Raw genomic sequence first — 11913 nt, forward strand, 5'->3', positions numbered from 1 at the left:
CGAAAGATTGTTTACGCATTTTTATTTATTTAACCGATATGACTTAACTATTTCACAGGATGATAATCCGATCTAAAAAAATTTATATCTCGAAATCTATATTAAGCAATTATATTAATTAAATTCTGAATTTAGTATCATATTTAAATGGAATATTAAGTTTTAAACTTTGATGTAAAGATGTCTACAGGAGTTTTCAAGTTTTTGAAATTTGTCGTGAATTAAAACTTGGATATTCCTTAGACACTTGAAATATTTCTTGGATTTTCGTATTTGGATTATTATGTTATATCACCTATAACAGAGTTAGCGTACTCCTGCTCAACTATCAATAACATTTCATAACGATAGCACTAGCTTTTTATTAGTTATATACAAAACTTATTAGTATGTAACCCCATAATATGTACAAATTATAATCTATAATATAGACGGTTGTTTACTTCAGGTATTAATGCTAAATGCAGTATGCGTGCCATAATTATCTCAAACATTAATAAATATATATCGTCTCCCTTTAGTCGTAGTGGAAAAAAAAGTAGCTGGCGTCGACTTTTCTTCTCGATACGATTAGTCTGTAATTAATTCTTCGTACCTGTAATTTCCTGTTTTTCTATATTATCTGTATTTCATACATTGATTATTTGCGCATATTGGTCCCGCAATTTGAGCTTAAAACTTAAAGTTCTAAAATTTTATCGAGAACGTGTAACTATCGATGAAGGAAATGATACTAAACATGTTTCGTATAGGTGTAAACTTGATTAAGATTTGATAAGAGTTCAACAAATATTTACTATCAAGATAGAGTTGCTTTCAAGGAATAAAAGTGAAACGTCGACGCTTCTCGATGCTTGATGTCGCGACACTTTTCATATCGACCGTCATAGAACGCAGTCCCCCGCGCGTTTGATGGTTGCACGTGCCGAGACAAGGAAGGAAGATGATCCCGGTAGTGAGTCAGCCTTCATTTCCATTATCAGCGTGTTGTTCGCAATCATCAGCCGACGGCTGCTACGGAGTGTAGCCGCTACTACCCTCACGTTGAAAGAGAGATTTTACCCTCCGTCTATTCGTATCTGTTACAAACAGACGAAATGGCTCAAAATCGGAGCGAGAAATACCTATTTTGATACTTCTCCTTTGATGTACGCGGTACAGCTATTTAAAATGACTAATTTTTAAACGTGAAATGGATATTTCTGAGAACGTCTGATCCCAAGACGCGATATCGAACGTTATCGTTAAATCCTTTATGACGATGGAGTAAAAATACAATCGCGAGAAAACTTGGAGACGAAATCTCTGTCATTTTTATTCCTTTCGACTTTATTAGGCTCTATATTATTGGCACAGTGTTTCGGCGGGTAGGGTAATTAACTCCAAGTATCGCGATTTATAGCGATCCGCTTTTTTTCTCGAATTTTGCAGATCGACTTCGAACTTTTGATGATTTCTTAAACGTTCCACAGAAAGTCGAGAGGAATCGCACGAAGGGTTAATACGCTTAGACGTCGAATGCTCTTAGAGGATTGCCCGAATCCTCCGTGGGGTAATAAATGCACCCCCTCGTTCGCTCGCTCGAGCAGGGGAAACGTGTGGCGCGAGGACGAAGGACGGGAGGAAGGAGGAGGGCGGAGGGAGATAAGGGAGAAAGAGAGAGAAACGTCGAGGCACACACATGGGGTCGGGGGTTCCCGTGGGTATAACCCGGATCGAGCGTTCCCAGGAACACGCGCGCACGTGACCCGCGTCGGAAGACGATCAATACGGGACTTTGCGAAAACTCCTACACCCCACCGGAGGGACGACGGTGTCGCGCGTCGCCCTTGTACAATCCGTGCACACATCCTTCGCCTTCCGACGAAGCTTGATGGCGACGGCGAACGGGGCCGTCACGTCACCCCTCCTCGCCTCGCACGTGTGCGTAGATTGTTGCGCGCACGTGCGCCTATTTAACCCTCCCGTCCGCCTCGCCACCCCTCGTCCGGCCATCCGGCTTCCGCTCCCGATATCGTCGAATCTTCAGCAGATTTACACGTAGAGTAGACGATGCGGAAAGCACACATCGCCAAGACTCCTCCGAGTTCAATCTTACTTTCAGGAATATATATAAGCGTACAAATATGTTTCATTTTTAATTCGGAAGAAGATAATAAAATGGATATATATATATATATATATTTATTTCAATATTAACGATTATGTAGGATCGCGTTATTTAATCTTTAAATTGAGCGAGTTAACGAAATCTCCCGTGTTTAAGATGAAAGCAACGAGCGTGCGTAACAAACGTCTTTATTTTTTCGACATCGACGTTTCCAGGTGTTTGATTTCGTAGAGAAATACAGATTTCAAGGGATTACGGGATTATTCGCTAATTTTAATCAATTTATGTGCGCGCACCCGTGCGATCGATAGGAATGGGCGGTCGGGGGACAGGGATTGCGTCATTCGCAAGATAAAAACAAACGCACGAGACTAACTTATATAGACACAGCTTGCATTTATTTCGTGTTGATGTGTATGTGTGTTTGTGTGTACGAGTGCAGGGACGCCCGCGCAATGATGTACTTATACAGCCTTTCAGTCTTTGCAAATATACAATATTTACGCGGGTCGATGAGAGGCGGGGGCGGGGCGGGGGGGGGGGGGGGGTCAGCACTGTCTAAATTATAATATAAGAGGCTAATAACAACGACGTAGTGATAACTATACAGTAATCAGGGACACCAGCGACGGAGCGCGGAAACTCGACTGGAAAACAAACCGGGGCCTCGTCGAATCGCCTTTCAAACGAATCTCGAGTCCGCGGCCGGTCCCATCCGATCGATCGTCACCACGCGGTCTCGTCCTCGATATATTCTATGTCGATCGAAATCCGAGACTCGCCGATCGTCACGCGGCTTTCTCCCCGCTGTTCGAGGAACGCGGACGAACGGAGGCTCTTCTCCGGGGAGGACCTTCGCGAGAAAAGGCGATCGATCGGCGGAGACTAGCTGGGCGGGGCGCTATAGATAATGACTCGAGTGTAACGAACGTTTCGAGAGCGCTCGGTGCACGCGAACGCGCTCGAAGTCGCGTCGCGACGCGATCGACGAGGAGAAGTCGAGGAACCGGATGGGCTCGCCCTCGGGAGGCTCGAATCGATCCGGTTTTCCCGATTTCACGCAGGTAGAGTTCGTTGAGGCACAAGCGCTGACTCGCGCGTTGCCTTCCAGTCCGTCGATCGCGAAACGGAGCCGCTCCGTAATAAAGCGGAGATCGGCGATCGGTTCGATCGGCGTCGCGCGGTCGGTCCAAAAAATTGGAATGATAAGATCTTACGGCTAAAATCGGGACGTAAGACGCCTTCGAGACGTCTTACGTCCCGATTTTGGACACGGTGCTGTCTGGGGGAGTAAAAAAGAAGGGGGAGGAGGAGGGGGGGGGAGGGTTCGTGCCGAATCCTTATAACCGTGAGAGATCTCGTGTGGAATGCGATGAGCGTATATACAAATGTATTTACAATTTCCCCCTCGCAGGGGGGAAGGACAGAGCTTGAGGAAAACCGACGGCGCGGGTGTTCCGCTGCTCTCTCTCTCTCTCTCTCCGTCACCGTCGCGCATCTTCGTCTTCGGACGTAGGCGCGCCCCTCGGATGGTCCCCGAACGCGTTCTCTCTTCCGGGCGACGATCGGCACCTCCAGCGTGACCCAGATCGTGACGTAGATCAGCGCGGGGCGGACGTCATCCCTCTTCGAAGAGCGGAGCGCGGATCTACCTGATCCACGCGCACACACACGAGGGGGGTGGCCTCGACGCGACCTCAACGACGCCCTAACGGGTCCGGCCGGCAGGTCACCGATCGGCGACCGTCGCGACGGTGGTGGTGGTGGTCGTCGTCGTGGCGATCGACGCGGCGGCGTTCAGCAGGGGTTGCAGGGGCTGTCTCGACGACTGCGTCGTCGTCGCCGTCGCCTCCGACGCCGTCGCCGCCGTTGTCGACATCGTCGTCGCCGTCGTCGTCGTCGTGGTCATCGTCGTCTTCGCGTCCTGATGCGCGGCGTTGGTCTCCTCCAGGGCGGTCTGCAGGTCGCAGATGTACTCGATCACCCTCTGGATCACCTCGAGCTTGGACAGCTTCCGCTTGCGCGGCATGTCCGGGACGAGGGAGCGCAGCTTGGTCAGGTAAGCGGCGACCTCCTCGGCCTCGAGGTCGCGCCTGGCGCCGCCGATCCCCAGCCCGTTGTGCAGAACGCCACGATGATTCGGCGGCACGCGGCCGCTCACCGGGCTCACCACCATCGCCTTCATCCAGGTATCGGACGGCGACGGTCGGAAGTCGACGCTCCGGAGATCGATCGAGAAGATCCTGGCGGATCTTCGAGATTTTCGTTGCGCTCTCCTGCTGCCCTCGTCGACGCCGTCCGCGAGAGCACACTGCCTCTACCGCCGGTAGCGACTCAGGGAGATTCGCTTCGCGTTCTCCGACGACGGCGCGCCACCGCCGCGCACACACACATACACAACCACCCGCCCCTTATCGATCGCCGGGCCCGTCCGACACCGAGGCGCAAATATGCACGTGAAGAGCGCGGAGCGGAGACGCGCGGGATGGCCCTCCTCTCGGGTTTATCTTCTCTTTCCTCGCGTCTCTCTCTGCGGACGGAGCTCCGACGCGTTTTCTTTTTCTTTCCTTCCGTTTACTCTGGTCTACGAGCGCGTGAAATCACGCGTGCGGAGATCACACGGTGCCGGTACTCCTCGTATCGCCGACCAGCCGCGTCATCCTCGAGCGACAGCTGCGCGCCGTGACGATGATGAATTTCCGATGCGATCGTCGCACGTACGAAATGTACTGACTTGTACAGCGAGGCGGCCGAAACGTGACCGTCGACCAGAATTAGACGCACGATCGTTCTGACGGATCGAAGCCGACTGGCCTCCGCCCCTCACCTGCGTCTTTTTATAGCCTTGCCCCACGCCCCACCCCGGCGCCCCGCGCATACCCGCCAGACGCTTCCAGCATTTGTACGGCGCAATCGCTGCCCGAGTGGAGTAGCGGCACTAGCGGCGGCTTCGAGCGTCGCGCGATCGCTCGGATTTCTCCAATTTTTCATAATTCTAACGTAACTTCCGCAGAGTTTATTTGTACCCTGCATTTTACGAGAATCTTGCAGATATCCTCGAGAAAAGTTGTTCAATTTTGACGTATATTAAAAAAACCATTGGAGAATAAAAACCGGGACAGTTTACATGTAAACTATAAGTAAGAAAAATAACTGAAAGAATTCCAATGAGTCTGTCGATTGTTGGATAAATTCACGTGGAACGATTTTTTGATAAATCAAAGAGCCGCTTTTGTAATCATAAAAATCTCACGTGGGAAAGAATCTAGGGGATCATTTCACGTAAAAAATAGTTGACCAAAAACTGATTCAATTTAATTGATCCAATTTAATAGATATTAACTAATCATGAGGGAATAGCTGCCGAGAGATCGACGCGTCGCGAACGTGAGGGACCGTCGGGTCTCGCGCGTGAAAATCGCACGTGGGGTCCGATTCGAAGCTGTCAGTAGTCGGGGGTGTTTGACGGCTACGCGACCGGCGGCGTCGGTGGGACACGAGGGGAGGAGGAGACGGAGGGAGGGTGTAAAAGGGAGACGGGAAAGGGGAGCGCGACCATTGTTGAACGTCCGGCGGCGCCAGCCACTAGCCATCACGGCTACCACTACCAACGAGGACAACAACGTCGCCCACCAACGCTCCGTAACAGGCGGTCGACCACCACCATTCCGGGCTCTATGCGCTCGGACGTGTACGGGCGATGGTCATTCGCTAACCTGCGCACCATGATTCCGGCCGTCGGCGATTTTCTTCGACGGCGGCGGCGACGCGGCGAGTGTCGCGCGAAGAAATTTGCCGCGCGCGCGCGCGCGCGCTCCGCGGACGCCTCGCGAATTCCGATCATTTGCGCCGAGATCATTACGCGTTATATAAATCACGCCGCGAGTACGTAACTTTGCGAATAAAGTATATACGAGATTTAAGCTTCTGGGGATTTAAGATTCTGATAATTCTGAAATTGAAGTATATTCACAACTATTTTTTATAAAATCGTGAGAATATATATAAATCGAGAAATATCAAAATGTAATCGCGGCAAAATGGATATGACGTAACTTAACGTTTTGCAACACTTGGTCGAATTATATTCATGCATGAAAATAGCGGGACGACTGTAATATTCATGTAATGTTATATGATCTCTCATTGTCAATTCAGACAAACATTTACAGCCAAAATGACACTTTTAGGATTAATAATATATTTTTCTTTAATAAAACTTTTTTTATTGCTGTTTTCTTATATCATATTTACTACAAATGATTGACATTATTACGTTCTATTTTAGTTAATTCGTACAATTTATTCATTGTTCTTATCACAATTTCACAATATAATTAAAATACTATTTTTTCTCAATTTTCTAGTCACTCATACTATTTTTTTTTTTCTTTAAATGCATCGAGCAGTAAACGATCTCGTATGTCGAAAGAAAGAAATCATTATTGAATCAAAAAGTAATTGTTCCATATGTCTTCTTTTAATTGCCAACAATAAAATAAGTTACTCGTTTCTGAAACATCTCTGTTGGAACATAAAAAAATTATATACATTATTGGTAATTTAAAATGCTGCAATTTGTGTCAGAGCTGTACATGAATGTTCAGCCTCTCTGAATGTTCGACTCAAATTATTCTTCGCCTGTGACCTCGAAGAAACGCTATATACATTCAGCCGCTTTTATTCGGATTGCATTTTGACGAGAGTCATTTCGAGCGGCAAGCTCGATCCCTCCGCAGATCAGGTATTTCGCTCGAGGCGGCCACGGCGCGCCGCGCCGTGATCATACTTACCGCGCTCGAGTCTCGTCGTTTCGAGAAGACGAGGGGTTTTATTCGTATAAACGACCCTTTTTCTGCAAATGCCCGGCTCCGGGGCCCGCTTTGCCTCGCGACAACTTCCACCGGAGTTACTCGGACTCCGCGCGCTCTCGCCCGCCTTTATTTGGGCCGGCAAACGCAAATATCGTCCCTCGTCCCTCGGACGGCTCAATCTTCCCAACGAATATATCCCTCGCCTCGAGGCGAGGCGATCGCGTCGTCGTCGTCGTCGTCGTCGTTGCGATTACATCGTACTTTGTGTGTCTTCCATCTCGCTCTCCCCCGGTCTCACGTGCTCGCGTCGAGTCGCACGTACGCGCTTCGTGACTTCATGCGGAGTCTCGTTACCGGTTGTGTGAAGACAAGAACCCGCCCGATGTCCGGCGCTACGGACGAGTTAAATAAAAACGGAGAGGTGGCTGCGCCGGCCGCTCGATAGACGAAGAGAGAGAGAGAGAGAGAGAGAGAGAGAGAGAGAGAGAGTCGACTAGCGGCGACACGCTTCGTAGAATTTCCAGGCGACGTCGACATGCGCGCCCCGGGACTCGTCCGAGGAAGCGAAGCGGCCTGCGGAGACAATTGAGGACGGCGGGGTGGACGCGCGGAATCATTGACAACCGCTCGCGAGATACTCGCGCGATCCACGCCGCAGCTGCATGAAAAGCTCTCTCTCTCTCTTTTTCTTTCTTTCTCGCCCTCCCCTTGCCTCTCTTCCTTTGTCCGTCTCTCTCGAGCGAGATCCCCAAACCGCGCCGAGTCTTATCGATATGTACTTAACGTTAGTGGCTATAAATCATCAAATCTTTAGATTAAACCGCGACCTCCGCGCGGCCCGAAATAACGTCGTCGATTAGAGTCTTCCAAGGAAAGCACATCCGGAAGCCTGATATTATATCAGAACTTATCGTTTTAATTGCGCCGAAATTTTACGCAGCAATTTACGGCTAAGAGGACAGACTTGTTCCACTAACTCCGGTTGATATCTCTTTATGTTCGTGATATTTCAATCTGGTGCGAATCTCCTCCAGACGATAGGCGGTATCGTAGTAATTGGAAAATGTGTATTTTTATCGCTATATCGTTACACGTAATCCAATTGATATAAACTAGTTCGAGGAAAGTCTGACGGAAGAAGCGAACTATCGTTGAGAGTAAAAATTTCCCGTCTTATTTGTCAACCATATATAAAATAAATAACACTCGCGGCATTTTCTAACGGCTAACGCGTTCCTCTCCGCGTCGATAAGCACAGATAAGGAAAAAAAAGGCGAGCGAGCTTATTACTAATATCGCGGGCGAGCGAAAAACATGCGTCGACTTATTTGTCCAATACCGCGCGCGCGACTCCATAAAATAGTGGCAAAAAATATGACGTTCTTTCGCAATATCGTCCGACGGCTCGCTAATACCGCGGTTTCTTCCTTCGCGTCGACGTGGCTGATAAGGATAAAAAGAGTCGAGTCACACCTATATTGCCGGTGCGCAAAAAGATGGCCGTTCACGGATATTATCGCGACGATCGTTATTCAGAACGGCGACGACAATTTCGCGGCCGTCGTTGTTGACGAGGTCTCTCTCTCTCTTTCTCTCTCCCTCTCTCGGAGGAAGTGGAGGAGAAGGAGGAGGAGGAGAAGCTCGCGAGGAACAATCCCGTGGAAAATTACAGGGAATAAAACCGAACGCGAAACGCCCGTGAGACTCGGCGGGCAAACACTTGTGCGGTTACATACCTGAGCAACCGGATCTCATTGACTCCTTGACCCCGGTGTTTAAGAAACGAAGTTCCCTTGACCCCCGGGAATAAATAAACCGAGGAAACGCGCCACGCGGCACGCTATCGCCTGTATACTATCGAGAGAATTTACTGATACTTTTCATTGAGATCCCCACGGGGCTGTCCGAGACTCGTTCGTTCGTCCGACGCCTTTGGCGCCGCGCCGCGCCGTATCGCCCGCGAGACCGCTTAATTAATATCGGAAATGTTAATCCGCCGCTAACGCCGTAACGTCACGAGGTAAGATTAGCCCGTCGGCGTTGTACGTTGAAATTCTCGTATTTGTATTCTCACGTACATATTGTTTCGGAAGAAACAAAATTATTCCGACAAGTCTGAAATTTAAATATCCGCAACATTTGATCCAATTTCGGAACATTCTTGGAACAAAAATTAAAAATTTCCCCATGTACAATAGGTATAAAAATGTATATAAGTATATTTTTTTCTAAGTATTTTCCAAGTATAATTTTCTATTTTCTAAATATGTTTAAAAATTTTAAAACGATAAAATTATGACAACCAACGAACTTGAGATAAACAGACAATAAAAACACCCGATACATCGGAATAAAAATTCCAGACGGTTGTTCTAGCGTTGTGTCAAAAAATGTAGACGACGACAATTCCTCAGACCTGCAATCGTAGAAAAAAAAAATAGATTGTTAAGAGCAAAGCTCGGAAATTCAACTTTTAAACAGAGCCGCGGAGCACTTGTGCGTATTCTCGCGCACATATGGCAAATAATTCCTAGCAGCTGTGTTCCTGCCGAAAGAAGCCTCGGAGTTACATAGAAACTTGGAGTCGAGAATTCAGGTTCTATGAATCACCGAAGGAAGCGAATCGTTGAGATCGATCGGCCAGGTGTCGATCCGTTCGCCTGTACTCATCTCGCACTTTACGCCTGCACGTAGTTAAGACAAATCTTATCGTCCGGCGCGATAACGCCCGATTTTAACGTTATCACCCTGTGTTTCTCGGTTCAAGCGTACCCAAAAGCTCTATCGATGTACAACTGGATCGGGCCCGAGCTCGATAATCGACGTTCGGCATCGTCTTCTTGAGTCACTTCCACGTATTCGATAAGAAAGATTATCATCGGCGAGAGATCCAATCGTGAGAAATTGTTGAGCGTTGTATTTGCTCCACCAATCTACGATAAATTCTATACGTCGAACGAATAAATATGTTAGTTACGTAATTCAATGCGTAAGGAGAATCTGTGCGTGCAGGTGTACGTTTTACTTCAGAATTCTTGATTTTTATTTAATTAAGGTAACGTTATTCTTCGTTAAGTTTTTATTTTATTATAACTGTTTTAGAAAGACTAAATATCTTACGTATTAGATTTAATGATTCATAAATCACGATATCTTGTATCAATGTCCGAGGTCTCTCTCTCGATATCCGAATCTTTAACCCTTCAGAACACATGTAATTCTACTACTTTCGTCGATCACCTGGGTCTTTTATGCCCAGTTAAGATTTTCAGGCTGTAATGGTGCCATAAAAAATCTGAAAAAATTCAAGTATACTTTCAAAGGCTTTAAGAATCTATTTATACCGTTATATATGCTTGATTCTTGTTTGGGTTTTTTCTTTATGAGTCCATAAAATCACCGTAAAATTCGAAATTGAAATATCGAGTGGGTCTTGAAAGCCCCATGCGTTCTACGAAGGGTTAACATCGAATCTTGGACTTTAGGCACTAATTCCTAGATCTTTCAAATCTTGAAGCTCTGCTACCTGTATCCCATATCCTGCAATTAATACAAATATGTTCTAATTCGAAATGATAAAGTTTGCATTAAACGTAGAATTTTGTCGAGCTACTCTCATTAACGATAAAGCAGCGAAGAGTTTCCTTTTTAATCGAGATTTAATTATCGGAAGTAATTGCTTCGATATTTTTGCCGAGTTCGCTAGCCCGGTTCAAACCAACAATATCGCGCTCCTTCAAAGATCGCACGTCGCTACGTCGAATGGAAACTTATCAGCGGTGACTCGGCGGAGTCGAGCGCGACGTCGCGACCGCCGCCGCCGCCGCCGTCGCCGCGGGACGCGGAGAAAAAGCGTCGGTGCCTATAATTATCGTCGTCTCGCCCTGTGTCCCTTTCTCGAAATCGGGACGGCGACGTGCGATCGCGGCGTGATGGAAACCGGTGGCGCGTCTCTCCCGGCACAGCTGCCGCGCACACGCAACGCCGTGGAACGCGAAGTCCGAGGTGAGCCGAGCCGAGGAGCGTAATCGCGCGCTTCCTGTTCTTGCCGCGCGGCCGCATCCGTTTGCATCCGATCATCCGATGGCCTGCATAGGTACTTAGGTGGTAGGTAAGCAGGCATGCTCGTCCACGTCTCGTGCGCGCATGTCGTACATTCTCACGAATAAATTTGCGGAGCGCCGCCGTGCGTGCGCCGCATAGAAAATTGCAGGGGGGAAGCCGACGGGGGGGGTTCCGAGAGTTAACCCTTTAAGATGCGAGTCGCGGCCCCGATTTGACCCGCGCCGCGCTTCTGCATATTAATCCCACGTATATAGTGTCGTTCCCCTCCTTCCTTCTTTCGCTTCACCTTTGCCATGTTCGAATAAACGCGGATATTCATTTGCAACCGCGTAAATCGCGAAAGGAAAAAAGAGCGCGTTTATGAAGAATGACGAGATGAGAATGACAAATAATATCCCAAGGAGAACAGAAAGTTAAAATGATGTCAGTTTGTCATACCTATTGACAAATTTATGTCATACTTTTGTCCGAAGTAACGTCAACTCGACATTATTTTGACTTTTCTGTTCTCCTTAGGACAGAAACATTTTTTTAAATAGAAAATAGACTATTGGACACACAGATAGATGTCTTACACAGAGAAAAAAGAAGCGTCAAATAAAAACTTATAATACTTAAATTAACGCGTTCATTGTTTCGTACATACGTAACATTCTATAATCTTCTTATAAGAATTTCAACTTTTCATTTCAACTTGTTTTCTTGGTTGAACTATGTAACGTGACTTTATGCAAGCAAGTTTTCCTCGTTTAACGCAATATATAATCTCATTTCAAGATTTCCACGTTGAAGCTAAAGGTATTTTTAAATCTAGAATATTCTTTTTTTTTTGTATAGATAAGTACTTGGTTTACGAATGTCTGGTTTCTTATTCCTTGCGATTTGTCAGCTTTACGCGTACGCGTGTAATTTTTAGTGCAACCG

General features: G+C 47.3%; 1 protein-coding gene and 1 long non-coding RNA gene across 2 annotated transcripts; both read right to left on the bottom strand.

The window, feature by feature from the left end:
• Positions 1–337: 337 nt before the first annotated feature.
• LOC139781603 (uncharacterized) lies at positions 338–8943 on the bottom strand. Its single transcript, XR_011720591.1, has 2 exons — positions 8661–8943; positions 338–1079 (listed from the first exon to the last, which is right to left on the bottom strand). It is a non-coding gene; the product is annotated as an uncharacterized lncRNA (long non-coding RNA).
• On the bottom strand, positions 2487–4929 carry Emc (Basic helix-loop-helix domain-containing extra-macrochaetae). The gene has a single exon (XM_071720413.1). The coding sequence runs from the start codon at positions 4293–4295 to the stop codon at positions 3840–3842; it is 456 nt and encodes a 151-aa protein (XP_071576514.1). The 5' UTR covers positions 4296–4929; the 3' UTR covers positions 2487–3839.
• Positions 8944–11913: the final 2970 nt, after the last annotated feature.

This window comes from Temnothorax nylanderi, unplaced genomic scaffold, assembly GCF_030848795.1.
Source record: "Temnothorax nylanderi isolate EJ_2023f unplaced genomic scaffold, tnyl_v1.0 TNYL_tig0007_pilon, whole genome shotgun sequence".
NCBI lineage: Eukaryota > Metazoa > Arthropoda > Insecta > Hymenoptera > Formicidae > Temnothorax > Temnothorax nylanderi.

Coding starts and splice junctions, on each gene's coding strand:
- Emc (XM_071720413.1), bottom strand. CDS start 4,295: ATGAAGGCGATGGTGGTGAGCCCGGTGAGCGGCCGCGTGCCGCCGAAT.